At 47.6% G+C, this 22,300-nt stretch overlaps 1 protein-coding gene across 6 annotated transcripts in view; it reads left to right on the plus strand.

Moving 5' to 3' along the window:
* Positions 1-22,300, plus strand: part of TP53BP1 (tumor protein p53 binding protein 1) — a 361,011-nt gene that overhangs the window by 145,393 nt on the left and 193,318 nt on the right. For all 6 annotated transcript variants that reach the window (XM_063925917.1, XM_063925915.1, XM_063925912.1 and 3 more), the window contains 2 exons: positions 8,072-8,256; positions 8,555-10,565. In XM_063925917.1, the coding sequence (XP_063781987.1) occupies positions 8,072-8,256; positions 8,555-10,565 (2,196 nt within the window). The remainder of the gene's footprint in view (positions 1-8,071; positions 8,257-8,554; positions 10,566-22,300) is intronic.

Consider the following 22,300-nt stretch of genomic DNA (forward strand, 5'->3'; position numbering starts at 1 on the left):
AATTATAGCGTTTTTGGTGTGTGCTGGCAAACTCTCCCTCTGTCTCTCCAAAGGGCTAGTGGGTCCTGTCCTCTATCAGAGCATTCCCTGTGTGTGTGCTGTGTGTCGGTACGTGTGTGTCGACATGTAGGAGGACGATGTTGGTGAGGAGGCGGAGCAATTGCCTGTAATGGTGATGTCACTCTCTAGGGAGTCGACACCGGAATGGATGGCTTATTTAGGGAATTACGTGATAATGTCAACACGCTGCAAGGTCGGTTGACGACATGAGACGGCCGACAAACAATTAGTACCGGTCCAGACGTCTCAAAAACACCGTCAGGGGTTTTTAAAACGCCCGTTTACTTTAGTCGGTCGACACAGACACAGACAGGGACACTGAATCCAGTGTCGACGGTGAATAAACAAACGTATTCCTTATTAGGGCCACACGTTAAAGGCAATGAAGGAGGTGTTACATATTTCTGATACTACAAGTACCACAAAAGAGGGTATTATGTGGGATGTGAAAAAACTACCATAGTTTTTCCTGAATCAGATAAATTAAATAAAGTGTGTGATGATGCGTGGGTTCCCCCCGATAGAAAATTATGGGCGGTATACCCTTTCCCGCCAGAAGTTAGGGCGCGTTGGGAAACACCCCTTAGGGTGGATAAGGCGCTCACACGCTTATCAAAACAAGTGGCGGTACCGTCTATAGATAGGGCCGTCCTTAAGGACCAGCTGACAGGAGGCTGGAAAATATCATAAAAAGTATATACACACATACTGGTGTTATACTGCGACCAGCGATCGCCTCAGCCTGGATGTGCAGAGCTGGGGTGGCTTGGTCGGATTCCCTGACTAAAAATATTGATACCCTTGACAGGGACAGTATTTTATTGACTATAGAGCATTTAAAGGATGCATTTCTATATATGCGAGATGCACAGAGAGATATTTGCACTCTGGCATCAAGAGTAAATGCGATGTCCATAACTGCCAGAAGATGTTATGGACACGACAGTGGTCAGGTGATGCAGATTCCAAACGGCACAAAGGTGTATTGCCGTATAAAGGAAGAGGAGTTATTTGGGGTCGGTCCATCGGATCTGGTGGCCACGGCAACTGCTGGAAAATCCACCGTTTTTACCCTAAGTCACATCTCTGCAGAAAAAGACACCGTCTTTTCAGCCTCAGTCCTTTCGTCCCTATAAGATCATATCTGCCCAGGGATAGAGGAAAGGGAAGAAGACTGCAGCAGGCAGCCCATTCCCAGGAACAGAAGCGTTCCACCGCTTCTGACAAGTTCTCAGCATGGCGCTGTGACCGTACAGGACCCCTGGATCCTACAAGTAGTATCCCAGGGGTACAGATTGGAATGTCGAGACGTTTCCCCTTTGCAGGCTCCTGAAGTCTGCTTTACCAAGGTCTCCCTCCGACAAGGAGGCAGTATGGGAAAAAATTCACAAGCTGTATTCCCAGCAGGTGATAATTAAATTACCCCTCCTACTACAAGAAAAGGGGTATTATTCCACACTATATTGTGGTACTGAAGCCAGAAGGCTAGGTGAAACTTATTCTAAAAAATTTTTTGAACACTTACAAAGGTTCAAATCAAGATGGAGTCACTCAGAGCAGTGATAACGAACCAGGAAGAAGGGGATTATATAGTGTCCCGGGACATCAGGGATGCTTACCTCTATGTCCCAAATTTGCCCTTCTCACTAAGGGTACCTCAGGTTCGTGGTGCAGAACTGTCACTATCAGTTTCAGACGCTGCCGTTTGGATTGTCCACGGCACCCCGGGTCTTTACCAAGGTAATGGCCGAAATGATGATTCTTCTTCGAAGAAAAGGCGTCTTAATTATCCCTTACTTGGACGATCTCCTGATAAGGGCATAGTCCAGGGAACAGTTGGAGGTCGGAGTAGCACTATCTAGGATACTGCTACAACAGCACGGGTGGGATTCTAAATATTCCAAAATCGCAGCTGATCCCGACGACACGTCTGCTGTGCCTAGGGATGATTCTGGACACAGTCCAGAAAAAGGTGTTTCTCCCGGAAGAGAAAGCCAGGGAGTTATCCGAGCTAGTCAGGAACCTCCTAAAAACAGTGCATCATTGCACAAGGGTCCTGGTAAAAATGGTGGCTTCCTACGAAGCAATTCCATTCGGCAGATTTCACGCAAGAACTTTTCAGTGGGATCTGCTGGACAAATGGTCCGGATCGCATCTTCAGATGCATCAGCGGATAACCCTATATCCAAGGACAAGGGTGTCTCTCCTGTGGTGGTTATAGAGTGCTCATCTTCTAGAGGGCCGCAGATTCGGCATTCAGGATTGGATGCTGGTGACCACGGAGCCCAGCCCGAGAGGCTGGGGAGCAGTCACACAAGGAAAAAATTTCCAGGGAGTGTGATCAAGTCTGGAGACTTTTCTCCACATAAATATACTGGAGCTAAGGGTAAATTTATAATGCTCTAAGCTTAGCAAGACCTCTGCTTCAAGGTCAGCCGGTATTGATCCAGTGGGAAAAACATCACGGCAGTCGCCCACGTAAACAGACAGGGCGACACAAGAAGCAGGAGGGCAATGGCAAAAACTGCAAGGACTTTTCGCTGGGCGGAAAATCATGTGATAGCACTGTCAGCAGTGTTTCATCCCGGGAATGGAAACTGGGAAGCAGACTTCCTCAGCAGGCACGACCTCCACCCGGGAGAGTGGAAACTTCATCGGGAAGTTTTTTCCACATGATTGTAAACCGTTGGGAAATACCAAAGGTGGACATGATGGCGTCCCGTCTGAACAAAAAACGGGACAGGTATTGCGCCAGGTCAAGAGACCCTCAGGCAATAGCTGTGGACGTTCTGGTAACACCGTGGGTGTACCAGTCGGTGTATGTGTTCCCTCCTCTGCTTCTCATACCTAAGGTGCTGAGAATTATAAGACGTAGAGGAGTAAGAACTATACTCATGGCTCCGGATTGGCCAAGAAGGACTTGGTACCCGGAACTTCAAGAGATGCTTACAGAGGTCTTATGGCCTCTGCCGCTAAGAAGGGACTTGCTTCAGCAAGTACCATGTCTGTTCCAAGACTTACCGCAGCTGCGTTTTGTCGGCATGGCGGTGGAAAGCCGGATCCTAAGGGAAAAAGGCATTCCGGAAGAGGTCATTCCTACCCTGGTCAAAGCCAGAAAGGAGGTGACCGCACAACATTATCACCACATGTGGCGAAAATATGTTGCGTGGTGTGAGGCCAGGAAGGCCCCACAAAGAAATTTCAACTCGGTCGTTTCCTGCATTTCCTGCAAACAGGAGTGTCTATGGGCCTCAAATTGGGGTCCATTAAGGTTCAAATTTCGGCCCTGTCGATTTTCTTCCAGAAAGAATTGGCTTCAGTTCCTGAAGTCCAGAAGTTTGTCAAGGGAGTATTGCATATACAACCCCCTTTTGTGCCTCCAGTGGCACTGTGGGATCTCAACGTAGTTCTGGGATTCCTCAAATCACATTGGTTTAAAACCAGTCAAATCTGTGGATTTGAAGCATCTCACATGAAAAGTGACCATGCTCTTGGCCCTGGCCTGGACCAGGCGAGTGTCAAATTGGTGGTTTTTTCTCAAAAAAGCCCATATCTGTTTGTCCATTCGGACAGGGCAGAGCTGCGGACTCGTCCCCAGTTCTCTCCCTAAGGTGGTGTCAGTGTTTCACCTGAACCAGCTTATTATGGTGCCTTGCACCTACTAGGGACTTGGAGGACTCCAAGTTGCTAGATGTTGTCAGGGCCCTGAAAATATGTTCCAGGACGGCTGGAGTCAGGAAAACTGACTTGCTGTTATCCTGTATGCACCCAACAAACTGGGTGCTCTTGCTTCTAAGCAGACTATTGCTAGTTGGATGTGTAATACAATTCAGCTTGCACATTCTGTGGCAGGCCTGCCACAGCCAAAATATGTAAATGCCCATTCCACAAGGAAGGGGGCTCATCTTGGGCGGCTGCCCGAGGGGTCTCGGCTTTACAACTTTGCCGAGCAGCTACTTGGTCAGGGGCAAACACGTTTGCTAAATTCTACAAATTTGATACCCTGGCTAAGGAGGACCTGGAGTTCTCTCATTCGGTGCTGCAGAGTCATCCGCACTCTCCCGCCCGTTTGGGAGCTTTGGTATAATCCCCATGGTCCTTTCAGGAACCCCAGCATCCACTAGGACGATAGAGAAAATAAGAATTTACTTACCGATAATTCTATTTCTCGGAGTCCGTAGTGGATGCTGGGCGCCCATCCCAAGTGCGGATTATCTGCAATACTTGTACATAGTTACAAAAATCGGGTTATTATTGTTGTGAGCCATCTTTTCAGAGGCTCCCTGTTATCATACTGTTAACTGGGTTTAGATCACAAGTTGTACGGTGTGATTGGTGTGGCTGGTATGAGTCTTACCCGGGATTCAAAATTCCTCCCTTATTGTGTACGCTCGTCCGGGCACAGTACCTAACTGGCTTGGAGGAGGGTCATAGGGGGAGGAGCCAGTGCACACCACCTGATCGGAAAGCTTTACTTTTGTGCCCTGTCTCCTGCGGAGCCGCTATTCCCCATGGTCCTTTCAGGAACCCCAGCATCCACTACGGACTCCGAGAAATAGAATTATCGGTAAGTAAATTCTTATTTTTGCTTTGCGTGCCACATAATCCCCGATAGTTGCTGGCTTGTCAGGACTAATTGGATAGCCCCCGGGGATCCATTAGCTGCGGTAATTTAACGCGGCTAATTGGATAGCTCCCAATGAGTAATGTATCAAAAGCTAAAAGAAATGGAATATTTCTCTGTTAAAGAAAAAAAAAAGTTTTCTAAAAATACGGTTTTCCCCCAACCTTAATTGTCAGAAGCTTTCCACCGGGTCCGCCATCCTCTAAGCCAGTGATTTTCAACCTTTTTGTACTCTCGGCACTCCGAACAATATTTAAAATTGCCAAGGCACACCATCAGTTCCCCACAGAAAAAAACAAAAAACACACATTGGCCCTCATAGTAAAAAATATCCACACATACATTGGCCTACACAGGAAAAACAATCACATTGCTCTCCACATAAATCATATTGCTCCCTACATAAATCCTATTGCTCCCCACATGAATTATTCACATTGTACCCACCATAATCCATAAATCCTTATTTTCCCCACATAAATCCTATTGTTCTCCACAGGAGAAAAAAACAACAACAAATATTAGCCCCTACCGGTCAGCTGTTCTCCTCCCTGTCCCTCAGTGGCGGGGGTTGTTCATAGTGGAGTGCTGTGAATACTGAGCAGCGGGTGGTCTGGCAGGTGTGGATGTGGGTGGGCAAGAAAAGATGTGTATGCGCAGGTGGGTGGGCTGGCTGGGTGGTGAGATGCGGCGGCCGTGACCTATGATATCACACCGCTGCGTCTTCAAGGCATACGTCACAGCCGGAGCACGACTGATCCTCTAAGAAGAGCCTGGGCCAACAGTTCACTCTGAAGGTGCAGGAAGCTGCTCTGGCTCCGCGGCACACGTGGCACACTGGTTGAAAAAGCCTGCTCTAAGCTTTGGTGTGCCTGATGAAGTTCCCCACAAAGGAGGACCTACTTTGTAAGTAGGCCTCAACAGAGCATTAGTACACCCCACTCCTTATTTTATTTATTTATAGAGCTTACAATCTATATTCCCTACAACATGCACCCACACAAACTAGGGCTAACTTTTATCAGGATCCACTTAACCTACCATTATATTACCTGCTGTCGTGAACTGAGGTGGCATGATGATGCGGCAAGAGGCGCGGATATTGTGCTTAGGCAGCAAGAGACACTGGGAAAAGTATTATTGCTGGCGCTTCTCCCAGTGTTTGTATGGACCTGCTTTATCTATTTAGCATGGCGAAGCAGGTCCATACGCTGGCTGCATTTATTATAAGCTATTTTGCAGAAGAAGGACAGTGTTTAATTACCTATTTCCTGATCTGTGCACTCCTCCTTTTGGCATCTGACCGGTGCTTGCATACATTCGGCACCTGTGGCTCAAATGGACAAAAAACAACAACTATATTGTTTTTTGTAAACTCAATCTCTAGCTGTTGGAGCCAACATCCAGGGACAGTGCTGTGGTGTATGGGCAATACATTGGACTGTTCATACATTGCCTAGCAAATTTAGAAGCGCTGATAAAGACCGGCCTCAGGCATTGAACAGACACCGTGGGATACTTCTGGGGATGCGGTATCTGCAGCACGTAACGTGCACAAGTACCCCACCCTTCTGCTGACCACTCTGAAAATAGACCTTTATTTCTATAGGAACTCCAAATAAGCAGAGGAAGGGCTCCTAGGATAAACCCCCAACAGTTCTGCTGAGGAGGAAGCATGATTATCTTTTTAATACAGTAATATAATGTTGCCATCTACCTTTTAGGGCCACTAAACCTAAGTGCACGTTGACATATTAATAGCATTCACAAATATATATAGAAAGGTTTCAGGAGATTATGGTGATTGAAGATATTTGAGAGAGAGCTCTAGGTGGTGAAGACAGCACATTTCCTGTTGGTATTCCCAGCCACCTTTAGTACATGGGATGTCGCTAATATCCGTAATTTGCACCCAATGTCATAGGAAGTGTAAATGTAGTTTTATGAATGTTACTAATAGCAATTTACTTTAAGTTCGTTGCATTTTGTGCGGTCAGTGTCCATTATGGGATGGTGTCATGCCAGTATTATTCAATAGATATTTACAGTGCAGTATGAAAAAGCGCATTCATTGAGGTTGTGGATTTGCCGTACATGCTGTACATCCTGTTTGGTTTGGGTGGATGTTCTGGGGTATCATTTCATTTAATCCTTATAGTAAATACTTTTCAATATTTTGACATCTGTGTCTAGAAGAGAAATGGGTAAGTAATGTCCAGGGTACAGTAAATATTTAGCTTTTTGAACTGCGCAAATCTTTAACAAGTAGTTATTTTGTTCATTATTTAAGTTTAAATATACAAGACCTTCAGTTAATGGGTTGTGAATTGTGCCCAGCTAGAGTAGTGCATGTGATAGAACTGAATGCTATCCATTTTGCACCCGAAACTGTTGCACTGTAAGCGATTATCATACATTCATAAAATGGACGGGTGAGCTCTGGGTAGAGATTATGGGAATTGAGGAGATAATGGCCCTTGCATAGCAGGTTTTTAGTAGCTGCAAAGGAATTTACTAGAACATTGCTAGTAAATACGTAGCGTATTAGAACAAGGATGTTTTATACATTCATCCATTTCCTTTGCAAATAGAAGATATTCATTTTTCAATATCAAACTGCCAATATCATTGATTGTACTGGACTTGGGAATCACTCGCTCCATTGACTCTCTACTCTAGCAGGGCATATTCATCCCTGGTACTGTCGAGAAGCCACCAACCATCAATCAGATGAGTGAACGTAAATGAGGTGGGCCTAAGACTAGGAAATCTAAATCTGTTCTTGGTCCAATGGAAAACTGTATGTCAGGAGTATGAGGTTAGTTTGGTGTTCACAGCACTGTATGGGCATAGGGCTGTTTAAAGCAGTGATTCCCAATTCCAGTTCTCATGGAACTGTAGCAGTGCATGTTTTCCAGGTTTCCTCACAGAATCGCTAGTGAAGTAATTAGCACTGTGGATCTGTTAAAATTTGTCAGATGAGTACACCTGTACTCCAGCACAGAGTTAGGAAAACGTGTACTGTTAGGGTTCCCTGAGGAACTGGTATAGAGCTTGAAGTTGTCATGCAGGGCACACGTATCAGGATCCCGGCGCTTGGGAAGCCAGCAGTCATAATACCGACATTGGCATCCTGACGCTCAAGATCCTGCCGTGTGCTTTGGTAATCTCATTCACCCATGTAACACATAGTTTATAATGAAGACTTAGGCAAGTGGCAGATGGGCACTTTGGGTACCTACTAATTTTAGTCCTGGTACTAAAACACTTTATTTCACTGTCACACAAAGGGCTCAATCATTTTTCTTCTGTTACTCTGTATACTTATGGTTTGCCTTCTTTTCTTCAGAAATGTGATCTTTATTTTCATTTGTGTTTTTAATGTAGTTGAAGACATGGAGATTAAACCTTCAAATAAGTCCGAGAAGACCAGAAGTCAGCAGGTGGAAGCCTCCAAATCCAGTAACAACCCTTTTTTAGCTGTACCGCAAGTATCAACTCCAGTGTGCCAAAGTGCTCCAGCGTTCGTGCCAGGATCATTTGTGGTACCTTCACAACCAGAGTTTTCACATGTAAGTATTCATCTTATATGCAAGCACAATATTCTAATTGATTGATTATGCTGGTGTTAAGCAACACAAGAATCATGTGAATGTTAAATGTAACGGTACCCCCAATACAGCAATTAACCCATTACCTAGAAACTACTGCAATTTTCTTATGTACATTATGTCATTATAGTGAAACTAAACATATACTTCCAAGGTTGATACTGATATGATGAGAACTTTTGCGGCTTGCCTGTGGAAGTCTTACAGATGTAAGTCAGTATAGAATGTTAGAAATAACCGGTCTCATCTTTATTAACAGGATGTTTTTATACCAACCCCGAGCCTAGACGATTCTCTTGCCAGAGAGCAGGGTGACCAGTCACAGTTCCCAAAGGATGCAGAAAGTCCAAAAGCTCCAGATCTAAAGCCTGAACTCCCTGAGTTAGATTCAAGGCTTTCGCATGAAGATGCAGGAGATGAATGTAATTTACTGTTATCCACAAGTGAGGCTAGTGAACTTATGGAAACAGACTGTGCCCACCCAGGGGATGATCATAGAGCCTCTCAAATAGAAGGATGGCATGCATATTCCAGAACTTCTCAGAGTGCGAAGGGGTATCCTCCGTCATTAGATCCCTTGCAGGAGAACCGGTCTACAATATCTAGGCAGTCCATGACACCAGTTCATGAAGACTCTCCTACTAATCCTGAAACCTCTGCAGCAATTTGCGAGAACTTTGTTGATGGAAAAGTCAATGAAGATATTGATTGTAGTACCTATTCCAATGATTCTGGAAGTCAGGCACTCTTGGCACCATCCTTAAATTCAGAAGCTTCTTTAAGTATTTTAGACCAAGAGATAACGGAACACAAAATAAATCTAGCTGTGGAAAGTCTGTCTGATGTTGAAGAAATTCCGGAAACTCCATGTATTAGAGACACTGAAGATGACCAGTTAGCAGAAGAGCCTAAAAGAGAACAGGGCAATCTCAATCTTGCTCTTTCCGAGACTCAGACTCCGTGTGTGGGTGTTGAAGTGGCAGAACATTTAAAAACTGATGATGAAGCGATGGAGGTAGAACTGAGCACAGTTTCTCAAGTTAATTTAGTAAAGCCTTTTACTGAGCAAATGGAAGAGCAGCAAGCATGTACTCCAGAAAACAAACATGATAATACCAAGCGCACAGAGTCTGTGCCTTCTATAACACTCCCATTAGCCCATGTTCCTGCGCAATGTGAAACCACTGAATGTGACAAGTCTCCATCTGGAGCAGTTAAGGAACTGGAGGTTGATCACTCAAATGCTGGTCAAGGGTCTGGAGATGAGCAAATAGCTAATTTTGTATTAGTGAAACCAAAGCAGATCTGTGAAATAGACAAGATGCAAACTCACATGAAAGAGAAGTCAGACTATATTGTGCCTGCAACAAGTGATTGTAATAATGCCGTAAAGCCTCTATCTCCTCCGCAACAGATTTCTCGCCACCTAGCCCTTGATGCCAATTTGCAAATAGTCCCAAAGGAAAGCCATGTGTATTGTGTAAAAGATGGAAGTGAAGAGAGAACTGCACACGAGAAGCTGTACCGGGCTGAACATGTAAAACTGGTTGGCCAAGGGTTGCAGTCACATGTACAGGAGAAGGAACCGCAACAATGTGACCTTCAAGGTGATTCGGGTGATATCCATTCTGTGGCGCCATTAGCCAAGCAATATCCAGTGCCTCTTGAAAAGAAAGAATGTACTACCTTAAAAGCAAATCTAAACCCATCTCGAAATATATCTGTATCTGTGACAGAACATAGATCACAGGACACGAAAAATGGTGATGGTGATCTGCAAGGAGTTGAAGCCTTGTGTACATCGAGTACCGTACAAGCAAATGAACAGTCTAGCCTTTCTGTAGTAGAAGATACTGAAAATATGTCAGATGATGATAGTCGGCAGCAGCCCCTATTTCCCAAAGATGTTCCTGACTCTGGACAAAGGAGAGATCGAGATCTTCCTTCACCAGCACTGAATTTATCCAAAAGTGAACTAGAACATCCAAATGAGGCTTCACAGACCTCAAGAAAAGTTCCTGATGATATGAAGGAGGTAAATCCTCCGCGCAAAGAGATCGCCTCTTATAGCAATGATCATCCAAGAGCTTTAGATAGAAAATCTGAAACATCTCCTCCTCAAAATGAAAAGCCACAGATTCCTGCGCTGTTTAAATGTACAACGGATACATCCATTGGTGCTTGCGAGGATGAGGCACATAAAGTAGAGTCAGAATTGCAGGAGAAAACCACAGAACAGTCCACACACAACCTCTGTGAAAGCTCCAGTGGTAAGTAGATGTCTGATATTTCTACTATTTTGAATTATGCTTTAAAAAGAGAATAAGGGGATTTTGACATCTCTACAACAGCCATGATGTTGCGCCTGTAACGGTTGTACAGTAGGAAGGCACTTTAAGAATAGTAATGTCAAAATTTGTCCTCCCACCTCATAAAGCTTCACACAGAAAAATGAGCGATGTTCCATGTGAGCAGCCACGTAATCCAATCAAACATAAAGATAGTCGCAGTGTGTTATACATTTCATGACTAATTTAAGACACAAATGAGAAAAGAAATTAGCAGTATTTTAGGAGAAATCTAAAAACATTAATAAAGGTGAGCTCCTAATGTGATAACAGGCCGGGCTTTAAACTGATAATTCTTTCTCTCTTACCCTTTCCACAATGATCCTTTCCTACCTGATCTGCAAACCCTATTTCTCTAACGTCCTAAGTGGATGCTGGGGACTCCGTAAGGACCATGGGGATTAGCGGCTCCGCAGGAGACTGGGCACAACTACAAAGAAAGCTTTAGACTACGGGTGTGCACTGGCTCCTCCCACTAAGACCCTCCTCCAGACCTCAGTTAGATTCTTGTGCCCGGCCAAGCTGGATGCACACTAGGGGCTCTCCTGAGCACCTAGAAAGAAAGTATATTTAGGTTTTTTATTTTCAGTGAGATCTGCTGGCAACAGACTTACTGCAGCGAGGGACTAAGGGGAGAAGAAGTGAACCTACCTAACAGGTGGTAGTTTGGGCTTCTTAGGCTACTGGACACCATTAGCTCCAGAGGGATCGACCGCAGGACCCGACCTTGGTGTTCGTTCCCGGAGCCGCGCCACCGTCCCCCTTACAGAGCCAGAAGCACGAAGAAGGTCCGGAAAATCGGCGGCAGAAGACGTCAGTCTTCACCAAGGTAGCGCACAGCACTGCAGCTGTGCGCCATTGCTCCTCATGTACACCTCATACTTCGGTCACTGATGGGTGCAGGGCGCTGGGGGGGGGGCGCCCTGAGGGCAATAGATAACACCTTGGCTGGCAAAATATACATCATATATAGTCCCAGGGGCTATATAGATGTAAAATTACCCCTGCCAGTATCACAGAAAAAGCGGGAGAAAGTCCGCCGAAAAGGGGGCGGGGCTTCTCCCTCAGCACACTGGCGCCATTTTTCCCTCACAGTTCCGCTGGAAGGAAGCTCCCTGGCTCTCCCCTGCAGTCTGAGAAAACTACAGAAGGGTAAAAAAGAGAGGGGGGGCACTAAATTTAGGCGCAGTATAGATAGATATATATATATATATATATATATATATATATGTGTAATATATATAAAAAGCAGCTATAGGGAAAACACTCATTGATAGTGGGATCCCAGTGTTATATAGCGCTCTGGTGTGTGCTGGCATACTCTCTCTCTGTCTCCCCAAAGGGCTTTGTGGGGTCCTGTCCTCTGTCAGAGCATTCCCTGTGTGTTTGCGGTGTGTCGGTACGGCTGTGTCGACATGTTTGATGAGGAGGCTTATGCGGAGGCGGAGCAGATGCCTGTAAATGTGATGTCACCCCCTGCGGGGTCGACACCTGAGTGGATGGTGCTGTGGAAGGAATTACGTGATAGTGTCGACTCCTTACATAAAAGGTTTGACGACATACCTAATGTGGGACAGCCGGCTTCTCAGCCTGTGCCTGCACAGGCGTCTCAAAAACCATCAGGGGCTCTAAAACGCCCGCTACCTCAGATGGTTGACACAGATGTCGACACGGATACTGACTCCAGTGTCGACGACGATGAGACTAATGTAACTTCCAGTAGGGCCACACGTTACATGATTGAGGCAATGAAAAATGTGTTACACATTTCTGATGTTACCCCCGGTACCACAAAAAAGGGTATAATGTTTGGAGAGAAAAAACTACCAGTAGCTTTTCCTCCATCTGAAGAGTTAAATGAAGTGTGTGAAGAAGCGTGGGCTTCCCCTGATAAAAAGATGGTAATCTCTAAGAGGTTACTAATGGCGTACCCTTTCCCGCCAGAGGATAGGTCACGCTGGGAAACATCCCCTAGGGTGGATAAAGCGCTCACACGCTTGTCGAAGAAGGTGGCACTACCGTCTCCGGATACGGCCGCCCTGAAGGAATCTGCTGATAGAAAGCAGGAGGCTATCCTGAAATCTATATATACACACACAGGTGTGATACTGAGACCGGCTATAGCTTCAGCCTGGATGTGCAGCGCTGCTGCTGCGTGGTCAGATTCCCTGTCAGAAAATATAGATACCCTAGACAGGGACACTATTTTGCTGAACGTAGAGCATATAAAAGACGCACTTTTATACATGAGGGATGCACAGAGGGATATTTGCCGGCTGGCATCCAAAATTAGTGCAATGTCCATTTCTGCCAGGAGAGGGTTATGGACTCGGCAGTGGACAGGTGATGCAGATTCCAAACGACATATGGAAGTTCTGCCTTATAAGGGTGAGGAATTGTTCGGGGATGGTCTCTCGGATCTCGTTTCCACAGCAACAGCTGGGAAGTCTACATTTTTGCCCCATGTTCCCTCACAACCAAAGAAAGCACCGTATTATCAGGTACAGTCCTTTCGGCCCAATAGGGGCAAGCGGGTTAAAGGCGCGTCCTTTCTGCCCAGAGGCAGAGGTAGAGGGAAAAAGCTGCAGCATACAGCCAGTTCCTAGGAGCAAAAGTCCTCCCCCGCTTCCTCAAAGTCCACAGCATGACGCTGGGGCTCCACAGGCAGAGCCAGGTACGGTGGGGGCCCGTCTCAAGCATTTCAGCAAGCAGTGGGCTCGCTCACGGGTGGATCCCTGGATCCTTCAAATAGTATCTCAGGGGTACAAGCTGGAATTCGAGACGTCTCCCCCCCGCCGTTTCCTCAAATCTGCCTTGCCAACCACTCCCTCAGGCAGGGAGGCAGTGTTACAGGCAATTCAAAAGCTGTATTCACAACAAGTGATAGTAAAGGTGCCCCTACTTCAACAAGGAAGGGGTTACTATTCCACAATGTTTGTGGTACCGAAACCGGACGGTTCGGTGAGACCCATTTTAAATTTGAAATCCTTGAACACATATATCAAAAAATTCAAGTTCAAGATGGAATCGCTGAGGGCGGTTATTGCGAGCCTGGACGAGGCAGATTACATGGTATCGCTGAACATCAAGGATGCTTACCTACATGTCCCCATTTACCATCCTCACCAGGAGTACCTCAGGTTTGTGGTACAAGATTGTCATTACCAATTCCAGACGTTGCCGTTCGGTCTATCCACGGCTCCGAGGGTCTTTACCAAGGTAATGGCGGAAATGATGATACTCCTTCGAAGGAAGGGAGTTTTAATTATCCCATACTTGGACGATCTCCTGATAAAGGCGAGGTCCAGAGAACAGTTATTGGTAGGGGTAGCACTATCTCGGGAAGTGCTGCAACAGCACGGCTGGATTCTAAACATTCCGAAGTCACAGCTGGTCCCTACGACACGCCTGCTGTTCCTAGGGATGGTTCTGGACACAGAACAGAGAAAAGTGTTTCTCCCGGAGGAGAAGGCCAAGGAGCTGTCATCTCTGGTCAGAGGCCTCCTAAAACCAAAACAGGTGTCGGTGCATCACTGCACGCGGATCCTGGGAAAAATGGTGGCTTCCTACGAAGCGATTCCATTCGGCAGGTTTCATGCAAGAACCTTTCAGTGGGACCTGTTGGACAAGTGGTCCGGATCGCATCTTCAGATGCATCGTCTGATAACCCTGTCTCCGAGGACAAGGGTGTCTCTGCTGTGGTGGCTGCAGAGTGCTCATCTTCAAGAGGGCCGCAGATTCGGCATACAGGACTGGGTCCTGGTGACCACGGATGCCAGCCTTCGAGGCTGGGGAGCAGTCACACAGGGAAGAAACTTCCAAGGACTATGGTCAAGTCAGGAGACTTCCCTGCACATAAATATTCTGGAACTAAGGGCCATTTACAATGCCCTAAGTCAGGCAAAACCCCTGCTTCAAAACCAGCCGGTACTGATCCAGTCAGACAACATCACGGCAGTCGCCCATGTGAATCGACAGGGCGGCACGAGAAGCAGGACGGCGATGGCAGAAGCCACAAGGATTCTCCGATGGGCGGAAAATCACGTCTTAGCACTGTCAGCAGTGTTCATTCCGGGAGTGGACAACTGGGAAGCAGACTTCCTCAGCAGGCACGACCTCCACCCGGGAGAGTGGGGACTTCAGGATAATAAGGTGAAGAGGAGTAAGAACTATACTCATTGTTCCGGATTGGCCAAGAAGAGCGTGGTATCCGGAACTTCAAGAAATTATGTCAGAGGACCCATGGCCTCTGCCGCTCAGACAGGACCTGCTGCAGCAGGGGCCCTGTCTGTTCCAAGACTTACCGCGGCTGCGTTTGACGGCATGGCGGTTGAACACCGAATCCTGAAGGAAAAGGGCATTCCGGAGGAAGTAATTCCTACGCTGATAAAAGCTAGGAAAGAAGTAACCGCGAACCATTATCACCGCATATGGCGAAAATATGTTGCGTGGTGTGAGGCCAGGAAGGCCCCAACGGAAGAATTTCAGCTGGGCCGGTTCCTGCACTTCCTACAGTCAGGGGTGACTATGGGCCTTAAATTGGGTTCCATTAAGGTCCAGATTTCGGCTCTATCGATTTTCTTCCAGAGAGAATTGGCTTCACTACCTGAAGTTCAGACTTTTGTTAAGGGAGTGCTGCATATTCAGCCCCCTTTTGTGCCTCCAGTGGCACCTTGGGATCTCAACGTGGTGTTGGATTTCCTAAAGTCACATTGGTTTGAGCCACTGTAAACCGTGGATTTAAAATATCTCACGTGGAAAGTGGTCATGTTGTTGGCCTTGGCTTCGGCCAGGCGTGTTTCAGAATTGGCGGCTTTGTCATGTAAAAGCCCTTATCTGATTTTCCATATGGATAGGGCAGAATTGAGGACTCGTCCCCAGTTTCTCCCCAAAGTGGTATCAGCTTTTCATCTGAACCAACCTATCGTGGTGCCTGCGGCTACAAATGACTTGGAGGCTTCCAAGTTGTTGGATGTAGTCAGGGCCCTAAAAATTTATGTTTCCAGGACAGCTGGAGTCAGAAAGACTGACTCGCTCTTTATCCTGTATGCGCCCAACAAGTTGGGTGCACCTGCTTCTAAGCAGACTATTGCTCGCTGGATCTGTAGTACGATTCAGCTTGCACATTCTGCGGCTGGACTGCCGCATCCTAAATCAGTAAAAGCCCATTCCACGAGGAAAGTGGGCTCTTCTTGGGCGGCTGCCTGAGGGGTCTCCGCTCTTCAACTTTGCCGAGCTGCTACTTGGTCAGGGGCAAACACGTTTGCTAAATTCTACAAATTTGATACCCTGGCTGAGGAGGACCTTGAGTTCTCTCTTTCGGTGCTGCAGAGTCATCCGCACTCTCCCCCCCCGTTTGGGAGCTTTGGTATAATCCCCATGGTCCTTACGGAGTCCCCAGCATCCACTTAGGACGTTAGAGAAAATAAGAATTTACTCACCGGTAATTCTATTTCTCATAGTCCGTAGTGGATGCTGGGCGCCCATCCCAAGTGCAGATTGTCTGCAATACTTGTATATAGTTATTGCTTAACTAAAGGGTTATTGTTGAGCTATCTGTTGAGAGGCTCAGTTGTTATCATGCTGTTAACTGGGTATTGTATCACGAGTTATACGATGTGATTGGTGTGGCTGGTATGAGTCTTACCCGGGATTCAAAATCCTTCCTAATTGTGTCAGCTCTTCCGGGCACAGTATCCTAACTGAGGTCTGGAGGAGGGTCTTAGTGGGAGGAGCCAGTGCACACCAGTAGTCTAAAGCTTTCTTTGTAGTTGTGCCCAGTCTCGTGCGGAGCCGCTAATCCCCATGGTCCTTACGGAGTCCCCAGCATCCACTACGGACTATGAGAAATAGAATTACCGGTGAGTAAATTCTTATTAAATATAGATTCAGACTGATTAAGAGGCCCATTTATTAACATTATTTTTACTAAAATAATGTGAAAAAGGGTGTTTTCTCTTACGTCCTAGAGGATGCTGGGGACTCCAAAAGGACCATGGGGTATAGACAGGATCCGCAGGAGCTTGGGCACACTAAAAAGACTTTGACTGGGTGTGAGCTGGCTCCTCCCTCTATGCCCCTCCCCCAGACCTCAGTTACAGTTTGTGCCCAGGAGTGACTGGACACACAGTAGGGGAGCTCTACTGAGTTTCTCTGGAAAAAGACTTTTGTTAGGTTTTTTATTTTCAGGGAGACCTGCTGGACACAGGCTCCCTGCATCGTGGGACTGAGGAGAGAGAAGTCAGACCTACTTCTTCTTAGTTAAAGGCTCTGCTTCTTATGCTACAGGACACCATTAGCTCCAGAGGGATCGATCACTTGGTGCGCCTAGCTGCTTGTTCCCGGAGCCGCGCCGTCACCCCCCTCGGGATCCGGACTGAAAGTCGACAGTAACTAGGTCGACATTGTCTAGGTCGACCACTATTGGTCGACAGTAACTAGGTCGACAGGGTCTTTAGGTCGACATGTTCTAGGGCGACAGGTCAAAAGGTCGACATGAGTTTTCACAATTTTTTTCTTTTTTTGAACCTTTTCATACTTAACGATCCACGTGGACTACGATTGGAACAGTAATCTGTGCCGAGCGAAGCGGTAGCGGAGCGAAGGCACCATGCCCGAAGTTCGCGAGCCATGCGAGGGGACGCGGTGCACTATTTGGGGTTCCCGGTCACTCTACGAAGAAAACGACACCAAAATAACATTAAAAACTCATGTCAACCTTTTGACCTGTCGACCTAGAACATGTCGACCTAGTTACTGTCGACCAATAGTGGTCGACCTAGACATTGTCGACCTAGTTACTGTCGACTTTCAATACCACACCCACCCCCCTCACAGAAGCCAGAAGACAGAAGCCGGGTGAGTATTAGAAGATCAGAAGACTTCAGACGGCAGAAGACTTCAGTAACGGAGGTACATTGCAGCGGTAGCGCTGCGCTCCATGCTCCCACACACATCACCAACGGCACTCACAGGGTGCAGGGCGCTGGGGGGGGGAGCGCCCTGGGCAGCAGTTACTGAGGTCATTGGGGCTGGCAAAAGGCATATTCGGTGCCCGGGCACCGTATATAATACCCCCGCCAGGATAAATATTTCAAATTTGAGCGGGACTGAAGCGCCCCGGGAAGGGGCGGGGCTTAGCCGCACAGCTCACCAGTGCCATGTTCTTCTCTCCACAGCCGCTGCAGAGACGCTGGCCCGGGCCTCCAAGCTCCTCACAAGTAAAAGGGAGCAAAGTGGGGGGGGGGCACAGATAATTTGGTGCTTTTATTATTATTACAGCGCTATTGACATACATTATTGTTGTGTGGTATATGGGCGCTGGGGTGTGAGCTAGCATACTCCCTCTGTGTTTCTCTCTCCAGGCTTCCCTGTAGGCTGTCCCCTTTATTGGCCAGTGTGTGTGTGGGGATGTCGGTACTGCGTGTCGACATGTCTGAGGCTGAGTGTTCCTCCCCGGAGGAAGTTACTGGGGGCGCGGAAAAGGAGATGGAAATGGCTCTGTCGGCAGAGCCGACTGCTGATTGGGTGACTATGTTAAGTACACTTAATGCTAATGTGGCTTTATTGTCTAAGAGGCTTGATAAATCTGATTCTCAGACACAAACATGGAGAAAATCCATGGAGGACGCTTTGGCTCAAGTACAGACCCCCTCAGGGTCACAAAAGCATTCATTTACCCAGATGGTAGATACAGATGCCGACACGGACTCTGATTCCAATGTCCATTTTAATGAAGCTACGTTACACCCAGGGGTAGTTAAGAGTATTCAGTACATGATTGTGGCTATTAAAGATGTTTTACATATTTCTGACGAACCTGCTGTTCAGGACACAAGGATTTGCCTATTTAAGGGAAAAAGACCTGAGGTGAAGTTTCCCCCTCTCATGAAATGAATGCTCTTTGTGAAAAAGCTTGGGAGTCGCCGGACAAGAGGTGGCAGATTCCCAAGAGAATTTTTATGGCGTATCCTTTCCCCTCTGATGACAGGGAAAAATGGGAGTCGTCTCCAAATGTCGACAAGGCTCTATCCCGTTTGTCCAAGAAGGTGGCGTTTCCGTCCCCTGACACGGCTGCTCTCAAGGATCTGGCGGATCGCAAGCTGGAGACATCTTTGAAGGCCATTTTCGTTAATACTGGTGCATTGCTCAGACCTGCTGTGGCGTCGGTATGGGTGAGTAGTGCCATTGCTAAATGGGCTGATAATTTAGCTTCTGATATGGATACCCTTGATAAGGATAATATTCTTTTGACTCTTGGTTATATCAAGGACGCTGCAGATTACCTAAAGGATGCGGCGAGAGATGTTGGCCTCTTGGGATCAAGAGCCAATGCCATGGCGGTCTCGGCCAGGAGGGCGCTGCGGATCCATCAATGGAATGCTAATGCCGACTCAAAATATGGAAGCTCTCCCCTTCAAAGGTAGTGTCTTGTTTGGTGATGGCCTTGCTGACCTGGTGTCTACCGCTACTCCGGGTAAGTCATCTTTTCTTCCTTATGTTCCCACTCAACAGAAGAAGGGACCCCATCAGCAGATGCAGTCCTTTCGCCCTAATAAATACAAACGAGGTAAGGGCTCGTTCTTCCTCGCTTCAAAGAGGAGAGGAAGGGGAAAGAAGTCGCCTGCAGTGTCAGGCACCCAGGACCAAAAGGCCTACCCCGCCTCTACCAAGTCCACCGCATGACGCTGGGGCTCCCCTGCGGGAGTCTGTGCCGGTGGGGGGCCGTCTCCAAATCTTCAGTCAGGTCTGGTTTCAATCAGCCCTGGATCCTTGGGTCTTAGACGGTATCCGTTCACATGGTCGACCATGTTATGGTCGACAGTCATTAGGTCAACCACTATTGGTCGACATTGACATGGTCGACATGGACACATGGTCGACACATGAAAATGGTCGACACATGAAAAGGTCAACATGAGTTTTTTTACCTTTTTCTCTGACGTCCTAGTGGATGCTGGGAACTCCGTAAGGACCATGGGGAATAGCGGCTCCGCAGGAGACTGGGCACAACTAAAGAAAGCTTTAGGACTACCTGGTGTGCACTGGCTCCTCCCTCTATGACCCTCCTCCAGACCTCAGTTAGAATTTTGTGCCCGGCTGAGCTGGATGCACACTAGGGGCTCTCCTGAGCTCTTAGAAAAAGAAAGTTTATTTTAGGTTTTTTATTTTCAGTAAGATCTGCTGGCAACAGACTCACTGCTACGAGGGACTAAGGGGAGAGAAGCGAACCTACCTGCTTGCAGCTAGCTTGGGCTTCTAGGCTACTGGACACCATTAGCTCCAGAGGGATCGAACACAGGCCCAGCCTCGGTCGTCCGGTCCCGGAGCCGCGCCGCCGTCCCCCTTACACAGCCAGAAGCAAGAAGAGGGTCCTGGAAATCGGCGGCAGAAGACTTTGGTCTTCATCAAGGTAGCGCACAGCACTGCAGCTGTGCGCCATTGCTTCCCATGCACACCTCCCACTCCGGTCACTGATGGGTGCAGGGCGCTGGGGGGGGGGGGGGGGGGTGCCCTGGGCTGCAATATTGAGTACCTTGGCTGGCAAATAACACATAATATAGTCATAGAGACTATATATGTGTAAAATACCCCTGCCAGATATACATAGAAAAAAGCGGGAGAAGTCCGCCGAAAAAGGGGCGGGGCTATCTCCCTCAGCACACTGGCGCCATTTTCCCTCACAGCTCCGCTGGATGGATCGCTCCCAGGCTCTCCCCTGCAGTTTCCAGACTACATAGGGTAAAAAAGAGAGGGGGGGCACTAAATTTAGGCGCAATATTGTGTATACAAGCAGCTATTGGGAAAAATCACTCAGTTACAGTGTTAATCCCTGTGTTATATAGCGCTGTTGGTGTGTGCTGGCATACTCTCTCTGTCTCCCCAAAGGGCTTTGTGGGGTCCTGTCCTCAGTCAGAACATTCCCTGTGTGTGTGCGGTGTGTCGGTACGGCTGTGTCGACATGTTTGATGAGGAGGCTTATGTGGAGGCGGAGCAGGTGCCGATAAATGTGATGTCACCCCCTGCGGGGTCGACACCTGAGTGGATGGTTATGTGGAAGGAATTACGCGACAGTGTCGACTCCTTACATAAAAGGATTGACGACATAGCAGATGTGGGACAGCCGGCTTCTCAGCCTGTGCCTACCCAGACGTCTCTAAAGCCATCAGGGGCTCTAAAACGGCCGCTACCTCAGATGGCAGACACAGATGTCGACACGGATACTGACTCCAGTGTCGACGATGATGAGACTAGTGTACATTCCAATAGAGCCACCCGTTACATGATTACGGCAATGAAAAATGTGTTGCACATTTCTGATATTACCCCAGGTACCACAAAAAAGGGTATTATGTTTGGGGAGAAAAAACTACCAGTGGTTTTTCCCCCATCTGATGAATTAAATGAAGTGTGTGAAGAAGCGTGGGCTTCCCCCGATAAGAAACTGGTAATTTCTAAAAAGTTACTAATGGCGTACCCTTTCCCGCCAGAGGACAGGTCACGTTGGAAGACATCCCCGAGGGTGGATAAAGCGCTCACACGTCTGTCAAAAAAGGTGGCACCACCGTCTCCGGACACGGCCGCCCTAAAGGAGCCTGCAGATAGAAAGCAGGAGGCTATCCTGAAGTCTGTATATACACACTCAGGTATTATACTGAGACCGGCTATTGCTTCAGCATGGATGTGCAATGCTGCAGCTGCGTGGTCAGATTCCCTGTCGGAAAACATTGATACCCTAGACAGGGACACTATATTGCTAACCGTAGAGCATATTAAAGACGCTGTCTTGTACATGAGAGATGCACAGAGGGATATTTGCCGGCTGGCATCTAAAATAAACGCAATGTCCATTTCTGCCAGGAGAGGATTGTGGACTCGGCAGTGGACAGGAGATGCAGATTCTAAAAGGCACATGGAAGTATTGCCTTACAAGAGTGAGGAGTTGTTTGGGGATGGTCTCTCGGACCTCGTTTCCACAGCGACAGCTGGGAAGTCAGCATTTTTACCCCATGTTCCCTCACAGCCAAAGAAAGCACCGTATTATCAGGTACAGTCCTTTCGGCCCCAGAAAGGCAAGCGGGTTAGAGGCGCGTCCTTTCTGCCCAGAGGCAGAGGTAGAGGGAAAAAGCTGCAACATACAGCCAGTTCCCAGGAACAAAAGTCCTCCTCCGCTTCCTCTAAGTCCACCGCATGACGCTGGGGCTCCACAGGCGGAGCCAGGTACGGTGGGGGCCCGTCTCAAGAACTTCAGCGACCAGTGGGACCGCTCACGGGTGGATCCCTGGATTCTACAAGTAGTATCTCAGGGGTACAAGCTGGAATTCGAGACGTCTCCCCCTCGCCGTTTCCTCAAATCTGCCTTGCCGACAGCTCCCCAGGACAGGGAGGCAGTGCTGGAGGCGATTCACAAGCTGTATTCTCAGCAGGTGATAATCAAGGTACCCCTCCTTCAACGAGGACGGGGTTACTATTCCACAATGTTTGTGGTACCGAAACCGGACGGTTCGGTGAGACCCATTTTAAATTTGAAATCCTTGAACACTTATATAAGAAGGTTCAAGTTCAAGATGGAATCGCTCAGGGCGGTGATTGCAAGCCTGGAGGAGGGGGATTCCATGGTATCACTGGACATCAAGGATGCTTACCTGCATGTCCCC

Source organism: Pseudophryne corroboree, chromosome 6 (genome assembly GCF_028390025.1).
Source record: "Pseudophryne corroboree isolate aPseCor3 chromosome 6, aPseCor3.hap2, whole genome shotgun sequence".
In the NCBI taxonomy this organism is placed as follows: domain Eukaryota; kingdom Metazoa; phylum Chordata; class Amphibia; order Anura; family Myobatrachidae; genus Pseudophryne; species Pseudophryne corroboree.